Below are 23,203 nucleotides of genomic sequence, written 5' to 3' on the forward strand. Positions count from 1 at the left end.
GACACTCTGTATACCTACACCGTTTCAATCGCCACACTGCCATCGTCGAAACTGTTTTTTTTTTTAGGTGAAATAGATCATAAACAATTAATTTATGTGTAAAAGAGGAATTTGTGTAGTAACTGGACCCTACTGACCAATTTAGATCCAAAATACTCCACTATTTCATATAGAAAAAAACGTTATGAAAAGTGACACAGAATGGATATTGAAATGGCACGACGTATAATTACAAGCACGGAACTGGGCCCTAGAATGGGTCACGATAGGTCCAAAGTTTTTTGAGGTGGGCTAAGTAAAACCCATGTTATGATAAAATCGGATAACACCATAGGCACCATGTTTTAAAAAACCAGCAAAAATGTCTTAAAAAACTTAGTGTTAGTGAAAAGTGGTTCAGGAAATGATACTTCTGTAAAAAACTATATAAACAGAAATAAATTTTATTAAAAAAAAATTATCGGCAAAGGTCACAAAAGTGACCACTGTTATGACTAAACGATACAGGTACAGTTGGAGACAAAATACTTTGGTCGTCATTGTCACTTGAGTGACATTAAATTGTAAAGCATGCTTTAGGACTGTTAACCTTATTTTTAGCTACTGTCAATCATAGTTGACAAGTTGTACATATTTTTGATAGAAAGATATAATAGCTGTCATTAATTTGAAATTGTCATTCATTTTAACGTTAAAGCTTGAATTACATACAAGTGTCAGAAAAATGACGACCAAAGTATTTTGTCTTCAACTGTAAAAGTTTTACTTTTCAGACATGGAGTAAAAACACTGTGTTTACGCCTAGGCGTTTTCACTTTTACTTGACACTTACTTTGACATTTACCACTGTTGTCTCTTTCGCTTTTTCAGCATTTTCTGGAGAGGTATACAAGGTATTTTCAGCATTCGACATTTTGCACTATAAATTACACCAGTTATTCACCAGTTAAATCAATCAACACTTTCGAAATCTCAACACAAATTCCGAAACTGACGCGTGACGTTTGTTATGATTTTATTGCAAAGCGTCCTGATTATTGAGGTGATTTACTTGATTATTGGTGTGTTGCTCTTTTCTCTTCATCTGAATCGTTTGCAGATAAAATAGTATCTGTTATTTGGAGTAAAAGTGAGTTTATGTGCCTCAGCTGAATCCATTTGCCTCACTCCGTTCGGCAAAATGAACGTTCAGCTTCGCCACATAAACAATCACTCCTATTAACATAATCTACTATTGTTTTGAAACAGGTGGGCCAGCACAATTTTTGGTGGGTCATGGCCCACCCAAGCCCTCCTGTAGTTACGTGCTTGCGTAGACAAGAACTGAACGAAAACCGCAAACATTTTTTTTTTGTGATAAACTGGCAAATGGCAAATATTTATTATGATTGTTCATCAGAGCAAAAGTGTTTATTAAGTCTATAAAAAAGAAATTTTTACATTAATGCAGACATAAAAGTTATACGTCACTTTTTTTGAGCGAATGTTTTCATCTTCTAAATAATGTGTGTGTCGTGTGTCATTTCTTACATTTTTACTTCGACAATCGATAATACGTTCATGAAGTAGTTTCTTATCAGTCAAAATCACTTCAATTCTTATTTTTAGATTTAAAGAACATGAGGAGGTTGTATAAAATATTGCCCAATTTCATTTCTAGTTATTCTCGGATTTAAAAAAAGAATAATTTCTAACCAAAATTCATCACTATTAAATTTTTGTTAAGGTTACAGAACCAAGTAGGTACACAATTCGCTTCCGACGCCGCTGGTTCTTGTCACCTTAATAATAAAAGCGTTTGTTTGGTTATCTTTGTTAGATTTTGATGATTGAATCGTTTATTCGAACCGCGAGTGGGAACAGGACTCTGAACCCATGCGCTCACACTCGGCTGAACATAAATTTCATCCCAAAAAGTGAAAAAAGCCGGTCGAGTGGAAATAGCGCACTCGCGACGCCTTTTTTTCAGTTTTACCGTCGCGCCAGGAAGCGGCAACGTACCGTCTATGGTTTTATTGTAATTAACGCCGGTTGTAATTTAAAAGTTAAGAAACGCTCGGTAATGAGAGTTCAAGCGACAGGTGTGGCGTCAGGTATCGAGTGGGCGCCTCGGCAGCAGCCACCAGAATCCGGGTCCCCAAACTACTTGCCATAAATTCACGAATAATAATTAGCAATCGGTGCACTAAAGGCGTAAACAAAATTAAAAGATAAATAGTTGATCGGCTCCGAGCGAGGCTAAGCGTGCGCAGCTGCAATTCGTTTCAGCCACCCTGCCGCAACACGGATAAAACCAAACCCGTGCGAGGAACGCTCAACGAAGTCGGTGTAAAAGTGCGTGGTAAGAGCCGCTCGGTTTCCTGCAAGAAATACGCGACGCACGGAGTCCGAAACTCGCTCAAATAATCAGAAAGAGTTTGAGGACCAGATCGGTGCGAAGTTGAGCCGCAAACGGGCGCAATAAGGGGCTGAAATCCGGCGAGTTTTTGCGCGCAGCGTGTGCGTTTTCCCGGCAAACAGTGCAGTGCCAAAATGAATTCGATTAAGAACCGAGACCGCATTCTCGAGGCGATTGACCAGCTCCGGCGCCGCAAAGCGCGCCCCGATATCCAGCGGATTTGCAATTATCTGTTCCGGCGCTTTTCCATAAGTTCGGTGGAGGCCCGCTCCGACTTGCAATGGTGCGTGGAGAACGACATCGTGCTCAAAGTGGAGTACAAAGGGAGTATCAGTTACAGAAACGCAGCGAAAAAGTACTCGCATGTCAAACGTGACAATCAGAGTGATAATAGCGCTGACAACAAAGCCAACCGGAAGTTCGCACAACTCCTTACGAACGCCTTCGGCGAGCTGGTCGTCCACGAACCCGATTACCTGGACTACGGAGTACCCGCCGAAGAGATCATCAACAACATCCTCTCCAAGGATAGTGTGAGATACACGAAAAAGTACATCTTAATACTCATCGAAAAAGAAGTCGAGAACGGAGGACTCATCAAAATGGAAAATGACAGGTACCTCATGGGACCGACTAAGGAGGAGGGGCGGAAGACAGACGATATGGACAACAATAGGGGCGCAAACGGGGAAATAAAGGACGGCGATACGCACTCTCAGGATTTAGTCATTAATGTCAAACCAAGGAAAAGGCCTGGACCCAAACCTGGACCCAAAAAAGAAAAATCCGAAAGTATGGATTCGGATGAAAAAAAATCGGACACGGGGAGTTTGCGAGTAGGGGGACGGCGAAAGGTTAGTTGCAGTCCATCAACCTATTTGTGACAGATGTGTTTCGCACTACAAACCTGACCAATGAAGACCAACAAACCTAAAATGGTACCAAAAACTTCACACCACCAAAAAACCTAAAGTGCCACCACTGACTACCAAATTTCTAATAATTAGAAACAATTAACCATCACAGAAATCATAACCTGTAACCTACATTTCAATCATTATTAACAATTGCAAAATTTTTCACAAATTATTATAAAAACTTGTTAAGTATTTATTTATTATTAAAAAAAAACAATTCATTTAGAATTTGTGTAATTTACGTTGTTATAACCTCACTTTCAGAGAGCCAAGAAAGTCTTTGACCCGTCTGACACGCACGTCCCTAAGAAACGCGGACGACCAGCAGGTTCTTTGAATAAATCAACAATTGAGAAACAATTAGCAAAATTAAGTGATGAATCCAGGCCAGAATCACGTACTTCAAACAGTGGGAGAGAACAGGGTGGAGTTTGTTCAGTTTGTCATCTACAAAATAAAAGAGGACCTAATGATCGCATGGTGGCTTGTAGGGAATGTAGTAATAAAGGTTTTTTTTACAATTTTTGCTAATTGCTTAGTTTCTAATTTGCACTTTTTTAGCTCATTACAGTTGTTTAAATGGGGACGATATGATGCTAAGGATGTATCCAGATAACACCTGGCAATGTCCACATTGTAAAACTTGTGTTATTTGTTTTGAAACGTCAGATGCAGTAAGTTTTTTATTGTTACTTGTTAGCACTAGATTTTTATGGTTTCAATTGGCAATACTTACTATGCCATTCTCTGTTGCATACAGAGTGTTAAAAATATTGTAAAATATTTAAAGATGTTATAGTGTAGACTAGAGACGGATACCTAAAGTTCTTCGTAGTATAGACCAAAATAAACAAAAAAGTTTTAATAAACATGGGCACGGTTTCGAAGATATCGAATATGAAAATTTTTAGAATTTCTACTAAAAGCTTCTTTTTTGTTTGAACAGACTGCAAATAAATGTTTCAAAAAAAGGAATAATTTTTGATATCTCCGAAACCGTTACTTTTGCGGACCCATGTTTATAAGATGTTGTTTTGGCCCATACTATAGTGGCGGACACGGAATTTTGGACATCAAATTTATGTCAGTTTAAAAAATGAATGTGTCATTCAGTTGTCAAAATTTCTAAACTATACTTAGGTACTCATAACCAAGCTTTTATTGTTTGGCATATTTGTCTTTTTGACACTGACAAAGTCGAAGTTTTTGGAATCCCCAAAATCACCGAAACATCCCGCTTTGAATAAGAGCTATTGTTTGAGATTTTTTAAAAACTGATACAGCTGGCGTTTTGCAAAAATTGATTACGTCAAAGTTAATTTGACAGTTTTTTAAGACCATAATGACGGTAAAAGGTGCATTTACATTGACATTTTTTGATATGACAATCAAAGACTGTCCAGGATTTCGTGATTGATTGAAACTAAAATTTGAAAGTTTTAGTTGAAATTTATTTTTGTCGTCGATTTTCCGAAACAATAATGCCAGCAATAGGTGTGTTTATATAAATTATTTTGATTTGTTGTCATTTTTTCTCTAGTTGTCAGGATAAAAATTACAAAAACCGAATGTGAGGTTAGTTGCCTAAGGCCTGTTTTACATTTTTATATCAATTGAATGACAAATCGTCTAAAATTCCGTGTCCGCCAGTATATTATCTCCTGAAATATTTTACAATCTTTTTTAACACCCTGTATACGAGTAAAAGAAATGATGTCTGTTTTTCTTTCTTCTTTGGTACTGAACTAAAAAAGTTTCAGTACGAATTCCCATTGAAACAGTATACAAACCTTTGTGGGAATCTCATTACCCTCTGTGTAATGAAATATGTATTTCCCAGCGAGATTATAATATTTTAGAGACTTTATAAATATTTGTACGAAAAGCGCAGCTTGTTTTTATTTACTTTGCCGGCGATTATTTACAGTTGATATTGTGTTAGTCAGGATTGTACGTACCTGCAGACTAAGCTTTTTTCATATCAAATATCATAGTGATAAATATTTTCTTCAGGGTAATTTAACAGTTTGCGCTGTCTGCGCTGATGCTTACCATGCAGGATGCCACCAACCGCGCATTCATGAGAAATTTAAACCACCGGCGAAATGGCTTTGCATCAATTGCGAAATGCCCGAGGAATTGAAAATCAATGAAATTCAGTCTAACATAAGTAGTTCCTTTACATCAAAATTGATCAATGGGAATGGTAATCTTTTTGATGGTATTTTTGGTCAAGTGTAAACCTGGTTTGGGTTCTAGACATAAATGATAATAATTCTTCATCACCTTCAATTTCTGGAAATACCACACCTAATTATCAATCACCGCCGTTATCACCCACGCCGCCTCAACTCAGTCCGCAAAATGAAGTGCAACAAAATGGTGATGGAGGAGTTTCTGATTCCCAAAGTAATCAGAGTATTAAAGATTCCGATGATGATAATATAGATCCATCTATCCCTGATGCTACGAATTGGACGATCGAGGAGGTGTATCAGTATTTTGCTCAGTATTTTCCCGAGGAAGCCAAAATTTTTAAAGAACAGGTTTGTTGATTAAGTAATTATAAAGGGAATTTTTCGATTTTCACTAATTTTTTAGGAAATTGATGGTCGCTCATTGTTGCTACTAAAACGAATGGACGTTTTAACGAATTTGAAATTAAAGCTGGGACCTGCACTTAAAATTTACAAGCATGTTGTTAAGCTACAAGTAAGGAGGGATGATCCAAAATTCTATTGGTTGTAAATATCAATTATGCATCAACTTTTTTTCATGATATTTTTAAAATTGCTGATTTGTTTTAACAGTTATTTTGTTTCCAAGTTCATGTATATTTTAATTATTTGTTTTATAAATAGAATGCACTACAAATAAACCACTTGAAGTTACAAAATCATCATATTTTCAGATACTGCCAAATTGAAGAGAAAATTTTCGAAATTTGGGTGATATTTCTTAGCTCTCAGATCATTCATCGTGATCATCTTTACGTCATTGTCCGTTGTTACTGAAGTCAAGCTTGTTAATAAATTAAGCAGTTCTTTGGTCTTTTGGAAAATTTGTTGTTTAACTTGATTTTCCGTCAGGTGGCTTGCTGATAACTTTATCAGGAAAGTGGCAATTTCTTTGTGGGTTTTGGTCATGGCCATGATTTCTGAAATTGAAAAATCTATAAAGATAGAATAACATATCGCATGTCAATAAATTATGTAAAGAAATAACCGCTTTCGACTATAGACATACAAAAAACGTCGAAAACAAAATTTCTTAAAAATATCCAAACTCCAGAGCTTTGAGACGATAATTTATTGACATCACATTTTATTGTTCAAGCAAAGAAAGAAGATAACCGACTAAGCTCTAGTAGCATGTTTGATTGACAAAATTGACACTCAAAAGTATATCATTTAGTGAAGTGATAGTTCCTTAATTATTTTATCCCATTTATAGATAGGTAAGGGTTTCCTACCAAAAAGTGTTTTTTTGGTGATATGTGGTATAATGTAAAGATAATATTCTTTTTGTTCATATGTTTTGTTATACTTTAAAATACCAAGTACTATCTGTCTTAATATAGGGATAAAAGTGCCAATTTAAGTGGTGAAGCTAAACGTTTATTTTGCCGGAGATAGTGAGACAAGTAGTTCAGATGAGTCACATACCCCGAATACTCTTTTATAATAACGCAAAAATATTTTCTTAAGTCCTATTCTCTCAAAGTTTATTGTTATAGTAGCTACATGTTTCGGCTATTTTTAGATAGCCATCTTCAGGCAATATTTTATGTAGCTAGTATAGTATAAAAAAATGCTTGAAGACCGCTGTCTAAACAAGCCGAAACATGTAGGTAATATAACAATAAACTTTGAGATAATAGGACCTAAGAAAATATTTTTCCCTTTATTGTAACGAAGAGTCTCTCAAAAAATTGCGTAATAAGACCTTCGTCATTTTATAAAAGTTGAAAATTTGTCAGCGCATACTACCAATACAGGTAGGAACGATGGGCAAGTATGAATTTTGGGTCATCGTGGCTTTGGGAGAGAAAATTATGCATTAATGAGATGAGCTTGTACATACATACTTTTGACTTTTTGAAACAGAAAAATCAATCACAAAGGATAAATTGCAAAATTTCTGATGTAAAAGAATATGTTTTGTGATATTGACGACCAATATACGTAACTATCGAGCGATCAAGATAATTTGTAATCGAGTCAACCTTGAATTCGAAAACGTATGTCTGTAAAATGACAAGTCGAAAAGTAAAATGGCATGATCAAAAAGGTGATGATTATAAACTAAATTTATAATTTACCTTCAAAAAAGAGCGGTCTTACTCTTATTATTATATGTCGGCGACTAATCCCAGACCATTTTGCCGTTTTACCTTTTGACTTGACATTTTACAGACATACGTTTTCGACTCCAAGGTTGACTCGATTACAAATTATCTTGATCGCTCGATATACTGTCATGGGTTTCCAAAAATTAAATGTGTATTTTTTGTATCCAGTGTTTTGTGACTTTTGTATATTTGGTTACGTACACTAGGCGCAAGCCTCGTAAAGTTGTGTGAAACACAACGGGACTGTACTTGGTTCGTTCACATAATAATATAAAAATTTTATAACAATAAAAATTAATAGGAGTAACTCTATAGAGTGTTCAAATAAAAATAAAAACACAAATGTATGTAGGTACAGTTGGAGACAAAATACTTTGGTCGTCACTTTTCTGACACTTTAATGTAATTCAACCTTTAACGTTAAAATAAATGACAATTTCAAATTAATGACAGCTATTATATTTTCCTATCAAAAATATGTACATATAACTTGACAGTAACTAAAAATAAGGTTAACAGTCCTAAAGCATGCTTTACCATTTAGTGTCACTCAAGTGACATTGACGACCAAAGTATTTTGTCTCCAACTGTACCTACATATCCTAATGAGCATCATTATACCTATAATGTTGTACACCTGCACAGGATGTGAAAGAGCTAATCCGAAAGTTAAATTATTTTAAAAAAGAGGATATTTTCAAACTTTTAAGTTCAATTTGAGCAATTTTATTGCTTTCATTCATTTAATTTTAAAATAAATTACCTTCAGCTTTTGGAGATACTGTAACTTCCCGTGTACTCAAATTAACAAAGAGGTCGTATAAGTGTTCATCCTTTAGTAAGTCACGATTTGTTGTCCCGGCTACATAAAAGGACAATCCTTTTAATTTATTGGAACTTTCTATAATTGGATATAAATAATCAGCGACTTTTCTTTGTGGAACCAAGTTGCTTATGGCCAATAGTTCCTAAAATAATTAATTTATTATTCAGAATTTTGTGAGTGTTGTGCGTTCTTCCTTACACTTAAAAGCAGTTCTGTGTTGTAATCAAACAACAAAATCCTCCTTTTTAATAATATCGCCGTATACAGTAGAATTATCTCCAAATCAAACGATGCGATAAATTCTAAAATTCAAATTAGTTTATTGAGTAACAGTAAAAATCCCTAACCTTTTAAGTTGGTAACAGATTCGTAATTTTTGAAATTACAAACGTACGAAGCACCATTTTCCTGCAATGAGCAAGAACCAGAGGTGGTAAACAAATTCAAATATAAGGTAACTAACTCCACCGGATTTTGGCATTTGGAATATTTCTTCCCTAAAATATCACACAACTGTCGGTATTTGGTTGGCTCAAATTCCTTCGCCACTATTACAATTGCGAAAGTTTTGTTTGACACAAATTGGTTGATATAAATCCAGTTATTTTGGACGCGCCCACAAATATATTCATTTTGAACGCCTCTTGCGAAACAATTCGACAGGATGTGCTTTTTGTGCTCGTCTGTTACCGTGGGATAGGTCCATGACAAAAAGTTTTTGTTATTTTCATTTTCTAAAAATTGAAGTGTAATAAATATTTTAGGAGGTTTATCAGTAGCTTACCAACAATATGAAATGAAATTAATTTATCAATGTAAGTCATAGCTTCGAGTAAACAAACATTATTGTGAGGCTAGAGGTACATGACTAATAAAAATGCTGGTTTAGATAAGTAGGAATTTAGTTGAAGGCCATTTAAATGAATAATGGTGAATGTGCTGACATCTACTAAACAAATTTGCAGGAACCTACCATAATTATTGTTACTCCTGGTACTCACTATAAACATTTAAGAGATGTCGGGGTCAGTTTCTGGGTTCCTGGTAACAAAAATTAAATTGATTTCTCAGAATTTAATTAATTGGGATTTTGGGTGGACTATACATGGTGACTACTCTTCAACTACATGCATTCCTGATCAAGAAAATGTAAAATTTCTAACATATGACTCTCCATTATTTTTATTATTTACAAGGTGGTTTGGGTTGCATAAATGAATCTCGATCAAACTTATCAGAGTTTTATTTAAATAAAAACAAATTAAATTAATACAAATATAAAACTACTCGATATGCTAGCATCACATAATCAACCTTTCTTAAATTTGAGCAAAAGTATACTAATGGTTAAGAAGACAATAATCCAAATGAGAGTTGCAATAAATCCTCCGTAAACTTCCGTAGTTTCAATACCCCAACCTCTGGCAAGAATACACCTTAAGCTTTCCGTCGATTTTGTCAATGGCAACACATAGGAAATCACTTGGAGGACACTATGCATTGCTTCTATTGGCCATATGATACCACACAACATTACAATGGGTAAAAAGCTCCCCATGGCCATGTAAGTGGCGGATCTTTCGTTATCGCAACTACAAGCGACGACGAATCCTGCAAAAGAGTGTTATAAAAAGTGATTTTTTTTGGTAGTTTTGACGTACCGAAGCACATTCCACAAAGGCCAGTGATGACGATTAGTATAACAACAAGAAGTAGATTTCCGTTTTGAGTGATGCCGAAAATGGCAAATGAAAAAATTAAGACCATGGCAGATTGACCAAACATGACAGAAAATTGGGTGATGACGTGGGAAGAGAGAAGTTCGATACCGCTTATTCCATTTACAAGGGATCGCTCAAGAATTCCTTCGTTTCGTTCGAGTAACATAGCGCCGGAGGTTAAAGCCACTGCCAAGAAGAATATAATTCTGGAAATAAAATTTAAACTATAATAATGTATAATAAAAAAGAAAATATTTCTTTTACAAAAAAAAAAAAAAACTTGGAACACCTATACATATAACTAATTTAACGTCAAAGATCACATAAGTTAGTCAAAAAATGAAATGCTAATTTTTTACTGGTTTGCGAACGATTTGTGTTTTAAAATAAGACAATTTTAAAAAATGTAGCTGGTGCAATATTTAAAAAATACAATTACGTTTATTGTTAAGCATTAGTAGTTATTTATTCGACGAGTTTGAGTGTAAATCAGACACTTTATTTCACGAGTGGATTTTTAAACCACGGGTATTAACGAGTAGTTTATCTATCATCCACGATGGGGAATAAATGAACCGTTTTACACGAAGACGAGTTGAATACAACATTTTATTCTTCAATCAATATCAATAATAATAATAATTAAGTCAAGAATATACATCTTTTCCATTTTTTTTTCTATCGCCACATCAGCAACGTCGCAACTGCGTTTTTTGGTGAAATAAGTCACAGACTTTTTATTGCTCTATACAGTGTTTTTGTTTTGGTTTTCCTCTTTTCTCAAATATATTTCATTATTATTGAGACCAAAAGAAAAACACTGTAAAAGAATAATCTGTGTTACATATGGATCCTATTGTCAAATTTAGAGCTAAAACTCTCTACTATTTATACAAAAAAGTGACAGAATAGCGATGGAAATGACACGAGATCTACTGGGTGATTTTAAGGTATGTGCAAATATTTTAACAGATGATCCTAGAGCTCAAAAGAAGTCAAAATAACTAAACTTGCGTTATCCGAATGTTCATAGTTTCTAAGATATAGAGGGTGCAAAATTAGTAAAAAAAAATGCAATAGATATAAACAAATTTTGAACCTTTTGCGTACTTTATTCTAAAATTTATATTGCTAGTAATCGGTAACATTTGAGGTAATGAAATTGGGTGATATCTTTAACAAAAAAAATTGATCTGAAATTTTCACCGTTTTATGATTTTTTTTATATTAAAACAATGTATCTAATAGATTTTAAAGAGCTATAACCTCAGAGATCATATTTTATACAATTTGAGTTGGTGAAATTTAAGGCTGCGCCCCAAGTCTAAATTTATTCAACAAACCAAACTCTCTGTGTTTGTATCTTGAAAACCATAAACATTCCGATAAGGCAAGTTGACTTATTTTTACTTCTTTTGAGCTCTACTATCACCTGTTAAAATATTTGCACAAACCTTAAAATCGGTATACATGTGTATTACATACAGTTTTAGAAAAAATACCTATGTTAAAAAAATTCCAATCTGTTTATATTTATTTTATTAAAAATTATTACCCGAATGAATAAAGCGAATTTTTGATGGTATAACTATGACGTCTTACATAGTTGTAACCTTTCATTTTGTTTAGAATAGAAGAAGGTCTTTAATTGAAATTTCAAATTACTCTACAAATTCTGTTTCTGAGTTTCTGAGACATCAGGGTGCAACCTTAAAAGCATCGAAAAAAATTGTCAAAAAAATTAAATTAAATAGATATAAAGGAAGTTTGTATCTTTTATAACAAACTTAAATAATAATAATTACTTTGTTTTGATGTATTACAAAAAACACAAACTTATGCTTAAATAGTCTGGTTTATAGATTTTTAATATGCCTTAAAACATTGGAATAAAGCAGCCTGGTTAAAATGCAGTATTCTGACTTTGTTCCTGCAAAAGCCAGTTACGAAATAAAACCTTACTAAGCCACTTTATATTTTAGCAAAGAATTTTAAAAATTGCATTACTTATTGAACATTTTGTATTATTTGAAACATAGATACTTGGAATTATTTGTTTATATGCATTCAAAATAGACGGTATATGTATACTACAAAATGTGTCGGTTACAAATTAGTAAATTACAATAGTGTCTCAAATCATTAAATAGAGTTTGTTTAGATTAATTTTGAACCTACAGACCCGAAATATTTTGTAACAAAACTTACGTAAGTATGACCCCAGGTGCCGCAAAATCTGTGAAGTCTGGATTGTCGTAACCGTAGACTGGCTTTTCCCATCTGATTGGTATTGTTCCGACCTTACTGTCAATGTTACAAGAAGTTAGGTAATCTTTAAAGAAATCTTCAAAAGCGAAATACAAGTCTCTTTGGATATAACTGCCGAGATTTTCGTCTGTAAAAAATAAGATTAAAAAATTAATAAAAAAAATAAATTTGAACTTACTTGACTTGTCCTGATACACCGCAACAGAAGACGTGACCAAATCCCAATCAGGCACACTTCGACCTCCATTGATTCTTGACCTTAACGAATCCGAAAAATTACTCGGAAAAACTAAAGTTGCCCAAGCTTTCCCATGCCGCACCTTCTCTTTACCTTCTTCTTCGCTTTCATAAAAGCTCTAAAAAAAAGTAATTAAATTCGTCCAATAAATCAGTCAATTCAAATTACAAGTTCCAAAGTCCGTTTTTGCAAAAAGTCCAAGTAATTACAACTCAGCCGTGTACTATTACACCCCGGAGTAACTTTACAAACTTCAGACTCTTCTAATTCGTGATTAACCACGGTAAGTGGCAACCCCGTCGGGTCATGCCCTATCGACAAACAAAACAGAATCGTTTGAAGAACCGGCAGTCCGATTATAAAAGCCATAACTGGCGCATTTCTCCACATCCAGAGGAAATTCTTCCAAATGAGGGCCCTCATGTGGTGCAGTTTAACAATTTTGAAATAATCCGAGAAGGTCATTGGGGGCTCTTCTTCCGGGGGGAGCTCCGGAGGGGCATTTTCGGTAGGTTCGGGGGCTATCGAGACGCGTCCTCCTCGACTGGACATCGAGACGTTGTCTCCAAACTCACCGGAAATTTCACCAACTTCGTCATCGATCACAGCAGCCTCGTTAATTGTTCCGGTAGGGACGTGGATAGTTTCAGTGACCCCTTGGAGGATGCTAGATCGACGCCTTTTTCCCATATTTTGAATGACGCTAAGTTTAAGAAAAACATCTTCGAGGCTGTCGGCCCCAAACTGAGTAATTAGACGTTCGGGGGATTCCTCGGCGAGGAAATATCCACCTCGCATTAGACCGATCTACGGAATTTCAAAAAGATTTTAGTGGTAATTTCCGAGATTTGGCGATAGTAAAATTTCCAATGATGTTTATCAAAGCGAAAAAGTTTATATGCAGATCAAGGTAATCAACTATAAAACTCGACATTGACATCGGCCAAGAGGTTTAAAATTTTATTAATTATTATTTGTTCTGACGTATTTAGATATGAGCCTTTTTTGTTTAATCGTTAAAAATATGCGGGACATTAATATGTTTGAAATTACTAACTATAGGTACGCGATGAGTACCAGAAAACAAAAGATCTTAAGACAGGTGATAATTATCGGTTGTATATGACATGTTTTCATAATTATTTTTAAAGAGATGCGTTTTATTGTTTGTCCTTTGTTTTGCAAAATTTTATAATTAATAAATGATTGTTTTGCAATATTTGTGTTTTAATTGATTTTTAAAAATGAGTCATTAAAAATGCGCATCTTCGCAATTACACAATCTGGAACTTCGATGAAATATGGTCAAGGAATTCTCAATATCTGCTGTAAAATAGGTAATAATTTTATTCATCAGAAGACTGTAATTGCATAAATAACCGTTTTGAAAAATAGTGCTAATGGTGACAATTAATGATATCAAAAGCCTTGAGAATTTACAAGTAAGCTAAACGCAAAACATATTTTTAAAACATTTTTTTCTATAAATAAATAAAACACTACCACGTTTCAGTGATACCGCAAAATAATGGGGCCATAAACCACATTAGACAACTTACCAGATGGGCTTGCCTTGTTTCGTCGATATAATGTGTCGTAATAATGACCGTTGTCCTTCCGTGTTTGGTAATTTCGACCAGATGATTCCAAATGTTTTGTCTCAACAAAGGATCTACTCCTACGGTGGGCTCGTCAAGGATCAACAATTCGGGTTCATGAACAAGGGTCGCAGCTAAGGACACACGTCTTTGCTGACCACCACTTAGATTTTTTACTAAGCGATCGGCGTCTGGCAACATTAAAAAACTGACTAGAAATCCGAGTTTGTCTTCGACTTGTTGTGTGGTCATTCCGGAGATCCAGCCGAAATATTTAAGAGTTTCGCGGATTGTGAATTCGCCATAAAGGGCGATTTCCTGCAAAGTTAATAATTAATAATACGTATTAATATATTGAATAAAAAATCGTAAAAATATCTTGCCAGACATGTGCGGCCTTGGTCAGAAATAACCAGTGACAAAGTTCTCATTAGCAGAGGTGAAATTTTTAGCACTGATGGTTGGAAGAAAACCTTCAAAGCCAACCACCAAAAAATTGAAATGAAGCAAGTTTACGAAATTGTTCTAGTATTCCAACATGCGTATCCTACTTAATTTTTTTACGTATAAATCCTTATTTGTGAATGATTCAGCTTACTTTTCCAAAAAAAAAGATTTGGAATGTACAAGGTTGTACCCATACATAAATTCTACTACAATCTTAATTAGCTGGTTTTCCCAGGAGATCGACCTTTTCTTATTATGATTTTTACACATTGCAGACACAAGACGTAAACTGGTTTTACTCATAACGTGTGCTGGTTTTTCTAAAAATCTTTTTACCTGTGGCATATATCCTACTCGTGGTCCAGGGACACCGCTTCCCCTGGATCCTGGTTTGCCGCCCAGCACCCATATTTCTCCTGAATTTAATCGTTTTCGACCAACTATACAATTCAGTAGAGTCGTTTTACCACAACCACTAGCCCCTAATAATCCATATCTAAAAACAATTTGTTATTTTAAGTAAGCTAAGAAGAAAAGGGTTTCATCTAAAAAAATTAACAACTAACAAATAATTTTTTTAGTAAGAATTCAGTTCTATTAAAACTGTCGCCGCAGAGACTTCTATAATGGGGCCTAAGAGTTTTCTTCAAAAAATTGAGCAATTTAATTTTATAAATACAGCTGGAGACAAAATACTTTGGTCGTCAATGTCACTTGAGTGAACTTAAATTGTAAAGCATGCTTTAGGACTGCTAACCTTATTTTTAGCTACTGTCAATCATAGTTGCCAAGTTGTATGTACATATTTTTGATAGGAAAATATAATAGCTGTCATTAATTTAAAATTGTCATTCATTTTAACGTTAAAGATTGAATTACATTAAAGTGTCAAAAAAGTGACGACCAAAGTATTTTGTCTCCAACTGTACATACTAAGCATAAAAATGTTTGTATTTTTGATGACATTTGTGTTTTTTTCTTTAAGAATGATAAATAACGTACGATTTACTTAAAAAAATGTTGAGACTGAATGCAAATACATTTTCAACTTTTTCGGGTGTACAAAAGCAAACGCAATTGAGTTAAAAAATAAAAATAAAATAATTAGTGCAATCATTAATTAATTTATACAGGGTGCGCCAGAACTCGCGCCCCAGAGAAAATTTTCAAGTAAGGTAAGATACTAGGAACATGAAAAAAATGTTTAAAAAATTCTATCTGTCAAAAAAATTTGACATTTATTTTTTGACATTTGACATTTTTTTATATCAATTTAATGATACTGTTGATCTTGTATATGATTTTTTACAATTATTTAGTTAAGGGACAAAAAATTTGCCAATAAAACCCACAAATAACATTGAACAGAGTTACAATTTAGGATAGAGCTTCCTTATTTCCGCTTTTAATAGCCTATAGCAAAAAAACTTGGAAAAATATTTTTCCAACAGAAATAAATAGAGTCCAAGTGCAAACTTTAAACCCTCATAAATTCGAAATTTTTATAGATAATTTTTTTTAACATGTTTTCCATGTGCCTGGTATCTTACCTTATATGGCATTTTTCTCTGAGGCGCAAGTTCTTGCGCATCCTGTATAAATGCTATTTTGAGTTTCACATGGTTATTTTCTCGGCGCATTCACTCGCTCAAAAAGTCTACTCGTTTTACACAATTTGACTTTTCTAACTGGTTGAGTAAATAATTATTAATTTATATATATTAATAATTAATTATAAAACGATAGAATTTTGTTATTCATGTAGCAAATCAAAATAAAATGTTGTTACTGTAGAGAGAAATTTATATAAAATAATAAAAAAAAACAAAATTAGTCATATACAGGGTGTGTCAGAACTCGCGCCCAAGAGAAAAATTTCAACTAAGATAAAATACCAGGAACATGGAAAAAATGTTAAAAAAATCCTATTCGTCAAAAAATTTTGACATTTTTTTATGTAATGGTACTGATAATCTTGTATATGTTTTTTTTTATAATTATTTATTAAAGGTACAAAAATTTTGGTAATAAAAGCCACAAATAACATTAAACAGAGTTACAATTTAGGATAAGGCTTCTTTGTTTCCTCTTCTAGCCTGTAGCAAAAAACTTATTTTTCCAACAGAAATAATTACAGTCAAAGTGCAAAATTTAAACTCTCATTACTTCGAAATTTTTATAGATAGAATTTTTTTAACATTTTTCCATGTTCCTGCTATCTTAACTTACAGCATTTTTCTCTGGGGCGCGAGTTTTGGCGCATCCTGTATAATTGTAAAAGTTAATGAGTTAAGACTTGTCTCTTGTAACACAAAGATATTCCAAAATTTTTAACCTACATTCAAGTCAATACAAAGTTCTAAGTACAAGTAAATATCCGAGAAATATTATACTACCCACAACATTTTTTTTATTGCGTAAACTAGTTATTAGTGTAAATAAATGTAAAAAATGAAAAATTTTCCATGATAACCGAGTACATCGACAGTATAAAAAGATCTGAATCCTAATACTAATTTTGTCTAAAAACAAAGCAGAGTAAACAGGAAATAAGAAACAAACAGAAAAACCTGTTTAAACTTGAATAATTAATCCAAATTTACCAGTTTTGATTTTTCTTAAATAATACTTACATGGCACCTTTCGGTACGGTCATATTCAACCCATCTAAAATAACATAGGGGTTGCTTTTACTTCCGTATCGTTTGTAAGCTCGTCGGACGCAAACGGCTTGTTGTCGACGAGTTTGTACTGTAGACATTTGGGCTTTGAACTGCCTCCTACGGAGTTCTAGGTCGCTCGGACCTTCTGGCATTGTGATGCTTTGCTGCAAATAACAATAATAACATTGTATCAAATTTTGAGAGTGGAAGAAAACTGACGTGCGTCACATTAATTGCTCATTGTTAGCCAAAGGTGAGTAAATGTGTTTTAAATATATACTTTGGTACTAATTATGTGTTCTTCCAAAGAAATTTCGACGTATTTCAAGACATCCTTGAACATTGACACTCAAATACAAATTGTTCAGCGATCATGAACTTCATTCGATTATGTATTTACAATTACATAATATGTGTTCATTTGTATTCAAATTGCACAAAGCTATTGACAGCTAATCGTATTATCCATTGGCTAGAAAGTGTTAATTAATAATTTATTTATAGCTGATGCATTTTCACACTTATTCTCTCGTCTTTCACAACGAGATCCTACGTTATTTTCTATACAATTTGTATAATGACAAAAGGTGAAATGTTGCAAAATGCATATGGATCGTGTCATACCTGTCGGTATGTAATTAATACAACATAATTCTTTAATTATGTTCTGGCATTAAATCACTTCGACATGGACTTCACGATACTAATAAATAACTTACATGTCTTGTTGACATACGTAAAGACCAATTACAGGACAATTATTAAAAAAATATAAGCACCTATTTTTCTAGTAATAATAATAATTGTAAAAAAACATTGCTTATTTACACGTGTGAAAAGAACAACACAGACAGGTTTGTAAATATAAGATTAATTTTAAAATCGTCGAAAAACTTGTTTTGAGGAAAACATATTGTTTATGTCTATAATATATTCGGTTTTACATGCGATGTGTAGGATATAAGGACTAGATTGAAATTTTTTCATAAAATTTGAATTTTATGAAATTATGACTTTTCATTTAATTGATTTTTGTATACATATCTTATAAAACTAGATGAAGTACAAAATTACAATTTGTAATATTAATATTGAATTTTATTTTAACTAACTTCCAGTTATATCTACTGTTTAGATTCAAGAAATTCTGGTAGGTCAGTATAAAAGTTATTTATTCAATTCTCTATATTAAAATTGAATTTTATCTACTCTTTTCTTCATGTTAAATTTTATCGTCTAGGTGATAAAAAAATACATCCATCCATTGTTGTATATCTGCGGTTGTTAGTTGCTAACGATTTTTGACGTTAGATTTCATTGTTGAATTTTACTTTGACATTTATAAATATCGACCAAATTGACCACAAAATTAGTGAGGATTGAATAAAATTTTATATTGTACACGACGATAAAATTTTCATTATCTTTTCGAGTATATTAGCCTCTCGACTGACACCTCGACGCTAAATTGCACTCAAAAATAAAATTCAATTTTATCGTCTTGTACCGTGCGATCAAAAAAAAATAATAAATTAGAGTAGGCGGTGATTAAAGTCCTAATTTTTGACATCAAATGTCAGCGGAAACTTTGACAAGTTTGCGTTTTTTCATTTTGAGTGAAATAATGTTCACTTTAGAGCACAAAATTTTTGTTGCTGTACAAGAGGAAAACGGTGGTTGGTCATTTTCGCTTTCAGTTTGTGTGAAAAATTTCCAGCCCAGATTTCCAGCCAATGTGTTGCCAACTGTATAAATTAATCGATGCCTATTCTAATTTATTTTTTATTTGATCGCACGGTATAATAAATAACTATTACTATACAAGACGATAAAGAAATTGTTTATCTACGAGGGAAAAGGTTAAGTTTACGAGTAACGAAGTCACGAGTGGACTTTTTTCATGAGTAGATAAACAATCTTTATTGTCGTGTATAATATTTCGTTTTATTTTATACTCACCTACCAGAATTTCTTGGATATAAACAGTAAATAGACATAAAATTTTTTTAATTTTCCTGGTATCGTATCTTTCTTGAATTTTTTAAAAACTCAAAAAAGTATAAAAAAGTAGGTACATACATTGTTTTCTATAGAGTTTAATTGAAATCTTTTTTAACAACAATTTAAACTAACAATATAAGATTTTACTTTTTTAAACGTAACACGCTGATTTTAAATTTATTTTTTTTTAAACGCTTTGCTTTAGTGCTTAAGGCTAAAGGGGAACATGTTTTAGATTGTTGCTAAAGCGGCAGATGGCGCGGAATTTTTATTTCTACTTTCTCTTTAACTATTCACATTTTTTATACTTGATTGGAAAAAAGTTTCGGACATAAAATATTATTTGAAAACTCGCCAACGTAACACTTTTTAAATTTTTTTTTTGAATAAAATATTAAAAACACGTATAATAGAAAATATTTTTGAAAAAACAAGGTAAGGCGACGAATCACCATTTTTTACTGAAAAGAAAAGTGTTCATTTTTGAACTTCTATAACGGGAAAGTCATGAAAACGCGAATTTTGTATCGTCTTTTTGATGTTCCGCCGCGCCGCATTTTTTGCCATACCCTTGTTGAAGTTGTGAGGGAGGTAATGTTTGGAAGCAACCACTACCCAAGAATATGGTATTTTTAAATAAGGCAAACTCTTATACCAAATTTCCTGAGGTCAGTTTACATAATTTACTTACAAACAAATATTTGAATTCGCGATTAAGTTGATAATGAAAAAAATCTGGAGTGAAAATCACACGATTAGGGCTTCAGCAGGTGATCGAAAACGCTACATGGCCATACATAGGGGCATAGGGCAATGTTGACTTTTTTATTATTAACTTTAGAATTTAATAAAACACATCAACAGTATTACTCAGTTTAGAAGTACAAGGTAGGTACGTATGTACTTATATACATTACAATTTTTACTGAAAATATAAATTTGCATAACATATTGTTTGCGAACTCGGTAACAAGACTAGTTTAAACGATCATTATAGTACTCAAATAAGAAGGTAGAATGCAAGGTAAGTCCACAATTATTTTAAAGTAAGATAAGATTTTATTGGAATTTGCTTTTTGGGAATCATATAAAGATTAAGTCCATTTTCGGTTTTATAAAAGTGCAAAAAATATAATAAATTAAAATTTACACAACAATAAAGCATTTACCTAAATGTAAATGCGTTAGTAGGTATATGTTGTCTGTATTATTTTACATTCTTAACATTATTTTCAAATTTATTGCGTATTAGAAAACAGCTAAGTGCTGAACACACTCTTACATGTTCTTTTGTTTATGAACCGATAAGAAAATACATGTTCTATGAAAATCAGAAGGTTGCACTAAAACACAAAAGTGTATATTAAATATTTATAAAACAGAAAATATCAACTGTAGGGAATGTTTTAACTATATTGTAAATCAGAAAATATTTAAATTATATGTGATTTGTCACTGTCAAGTAGTTTCTACATTTTTTTATGAACTTTGATTTTTGATTCCTAAGTTTGTGTTACGAAATTAAGACAATATAACAATTCTTATTAGGTGTAAAAGCAACAGCATGAAACGATGAAGTAGGCCGTATTAAATTTATATAATAGGTATATACTCTCGTAATAATTGATTATGTTCTTGTAACATCCTAATGCAATTATAAAATTTTCAAAAATATGTAAAACTAGTACATTCTTTTTAATTGTAATTAAAAAGAAATAATTAAATAATTATTTAATGTAAACCAGGGCCGGTAATTATTAATACCACTATAATTAATTCAGCCACTATCTTATTGATTTCATTTTCAAGGTAAGGTTATTGATGAAATTTTCTTCTGTATGTCAAGTTTATAAAATAAATGTGTCTGGTGGGTTATACATATGTAAAAATTTGTAAAATTTACAACAGAACTTGGCTTTGAAAACTAATTTTTTATGCACTCAGTGGTATATTTATAGTTTTCATAATTTAGTATTGTAACAATTGTATAAATTGACCAATTTAGCTATTTACATTAATTTTAGAAGTATACTAGGAATATCGTTTCAAAAAATTACTGTAATAAGATTGTAAGTACTTAATTAGAATTTACCTTCAGTTTATTCGTTTACTAAAAACTCGAAATATTATTCACAGAAAAAATGACGACATTTTGTTATTTACTTCTTATTTAATACAAGATGGACAAATGATTCCATGACATATTACATCAATAAAATGCGTAATTTGCGATTTTATGAACCTGTGACTAATGTTAAATATTTAAAAATTCATTAGTGACTTTCCAATGTGCAGTGGAATTGGATAATTGCTAAATGCTACATAAATTTGATGGCTCGTAGAGTAGACTCTTATTGCTTCCTTTGTACAATATTTAAATAATTGTTGCAGTAACAACTAATTTTCGCAACGTATCGAGGAAATTAGCACATCTATTATTTCAATTCAAAACTTAGTCGCGATTGCACACTGTTTTAATAACAGAATTTATTGCACAAATTGTTTAGAAATAGCGTGAAATGAAGATGAGTTACTTCTCACCTGAACGAGTCACTTAACAAAAAATTTGAAAAACCCGTAGCACCCACTAGCAATTTACGACCACTTACGACCTAGGCACAATTCGAATGTTTTGTTTTTGAATCATTTGAAGATTTAATGACGACCGCCAAGTTCAGCGGTGGGGAAATCCATGGTTACTTAGTCACATGGTCTACAGATTAACGAATACCTGAACTTGGAAGATTTCAGCGAACCAATCAGATTTACCAAGCAACCTCTACCTGTGTATAAGAAAATTTTAAAGAATTCCAAACTACTATTTCGTTTTTTTGACTCTTTGCGTCAGCAACGTGAAGACCTCACTTGATTACTGTTATACAAGAATATGAAGCCCCGCGTTTCGGCAAATTCCATCATGTTAATAGTGTTGTAGGCAGTATTGAAACAACTTTAGAGAACAGGGGATATTATTATTAAATAAAACGTAGGTCAGGTTTTGTACAACAATATTTTTGGTCGCAATTTTTAAAATTTAATGCCTAAATATTTACATAACATAACCATTATGTTTGTTGTTGATTATCTAGTATTAATTTTTGGTAAAGTAATTATTTCTACATGGGTGCAAAAACAATTTTTTGTTAATGCGTAAAGTGTACTTGACTTAGGTACTGATGGTAGATAATAATTATTAATTATTAGCTGATGACGTTTTTTCATTCATGGACTGCTTAGTTATACCTATACTTATGATGACATAAATATAAGTTTACGTAAATGCGAGTGATATTCAACTTATTGGAACATTACTTTGAAACAAGCGAATTAGATCTAGAATTACGCAATTGAATTTTTCCAATAATTGACAATAATTAAACTGACTTTTTGAGCCACCTTATTTTAAATATGAAGTAAACAAGACATTGGATATATGTTAATTTTTATACATTGTGTAGTTGAGTAAAATAGAAAGGTAGTTATTTTTGTTACGGGGACGCGCGTACATCTAAAAACTTTCTTACCTAAAACCGTTCAACACTAAAAAGTTTCAAACTAAAATGGGTCACACCTAAAATAATTCAATACTATAACCGTTCATTATTAAAAACGTTCAGCATTATAACAATTCACAATTAAAACCGAATTTTACTAAAATAATTCATTTTAAAAAAACTATATACCAAAACGTTGCAAAGCTAAAAACGGAAATCACTATAACCTTTCATCACTATAATTGGTCATAACTATAACTGGTCAAACTAAAATAATAGTT

General features: G+C 32.6%; 3 protein-coding genes across 3 annotated transcripts; 1 reads left to right on the forward strand and 2 right to left on the reverse strand.

Moving 5' to 3' along the window:
- The first annotated feature begins 2,065 nt into the window (after positions 1 to 2,065).
- Positions 2,066 to 6,214, forward strand: LOC123008783. The gene is made up of 6 exons (XM_044404796.1): positions 2,066 to 3,252; positions 3,580 to 3,823; positions 3,877 to 3,989; positions 5,329 to 5,521; positions 5,575 to 5,861; positions 5,917 to 6,214. The coding sequence occupies exons 1-6, from the start codon at positions 2,533 to 2,535 to the stop codon at positions 6,061 to 6,063; spliced, it is 1,704 nt and encodes a 567-aa protein (XP_044260731.1). The 5' UTR covers positions 2,066 to 2,532; the 3' UTR covers positions 6,064 to 6,214.
- On the reverse strand, positions 6,077 to 9,404 carry LOC123008792 (DENN domain-containing protein 10-like). The gene is made up of 5 exons (XM_044404808.1): positions 9,277 to 9,404; positions 8,840 to 9,226; positions 8,691 to 8,794; positions 8,430 to 8,634; positions 6,077 to 6,472 (listed from the first exon to the last, which is right to left on the reverse strand). The coding sequence occupies exons 1-5, from the start codon at positions 9,314 to 9,316 to the stop codon at positions 6,204 to 6,206; spliced, it is 1,005 nt and encodes a 334-aa protein (XP_044260743.1). The 5' UTR covers positions 9,317 to 9,404; the 3' UTR covers positions 6,077 to 6,203.
- Positions 9,405 to 9,719: 315 nt separating this feature from the next.
- LOC123014599 (ABC transporter G family member 20) lies at positions 9,720 to 22,077 on the reverse strand. Its single transcript, XM_044413796.1, has 9 exons — positions 21,970 to 22,077; positions 17,398 to 17,591; positions 15,101 to 15,260; positions 14,279 to 14,635; positions 12,888 to 13,526; positions 12,660 to 12,837; positions 12,422 to 12,608; positions 10,154 to 10,419; positions 9,720 to 10,103 (listed from the first exon to the last, which is right to left on the reverse strand). Exons 2-9 carry the CDS (start codon positions 17,577 to 17,579, stop codon positions 9,802 to 9,804), a joined length of 2,271 nt encoding a protein of 756 aa, XP_044269731.1. The 5' UTR covers positions 17,580 to 17,591; positions 21,970 to 22,077; the 3' UTR covers positions 9,720 to 9,801.
- Positions 22,078 to 23,203: the final 1,126 nt, after the last annotated feature.

This window comes from Tribolium madens, unplaced genomic scaffold, assembly GCF_015345945.1.
Source record: "Tribolium madens isolate multiple individuals breed KSU strain unplaced genomic scaffold, Tmad_KSU_1.1 Scaffold_19;HRSCAF=116;Tcas5.2_LG9, whole genome shotgun sequence".
NCBI classification, from domain to species: Eukaryota; Metazoa; Arthropoda; class Insecta; order Coleoptera; family Tenebrionidae; genus Tribolium; species Tribolium madens.

Excerpts from the sequence above, each read along its gene's own strand:
- LOC123008783 (XM_044404796.1), top strand. The coding sequence starts at position 2,533 with ATGAATTCGATTAAGAACCGAGACCGCATTCTCGAGGCGATTGACCAG. Across the intron at positions 3,824-3,876 it reads TAGGGAATGTAGTAATAAAG|CTCATTACAGTTGTTTAAAT; the intron begins GTTTTTTTTACA and ends GCACTTTTTTAG. Across the intron at positions 3,990-5,328 it reads GTTTTGAAACGTCAGATGCA|GGTAATTTAACAGTTTGCGC; the intron begins GTAAGTTTTTTA and ends TATTTTCTTCAG.
- LOC123008792 (XM_044404808.1), bottom strand. The coding sequence starts at position 9,316 with ATGACTTACATTGATAAATTAATTTCATTTCATATTGTTG. Across the intron at positions 9,227-9,276 it reads AATTTCATTTCATATTGTTG|AAAATGAAAATAACAAAAAC; the intron begins GTAAGCTACTGA and ends TTCAATTTTTAG. Across the intron at positions 6,473-8,429 it reads AGTATCTCCAAAAGCTGAAG|AAATCATGGCCATGACCAAA; the intron begins GTAATTTATTTT and ends TTTCAATTTCAG.
- LOC123014599 (XM_044413796.1), bottom strand. The coding sequence starts at position 17,579 with ATGCCAGAAGGTCCGAGCGACCTAGAACTCCGTAGGAGGCAGTTCAAA. Across the intron at positions 12,838-12,887 it reads AAAAACGGACTTTGGAACTT|AGCTTTTATGAAAGCGAAGA; the intron begins GTAATTTGAATT and ends ACTTTTTTTTAG. Across the intron at positions 10,420-12,421 it reads GCACCTGGGGTCATACTTAC|AATTATATTCTTCTTGGCAG; the intron begins GTAAGTTTTGTT and ends TTTTATTTCCAG.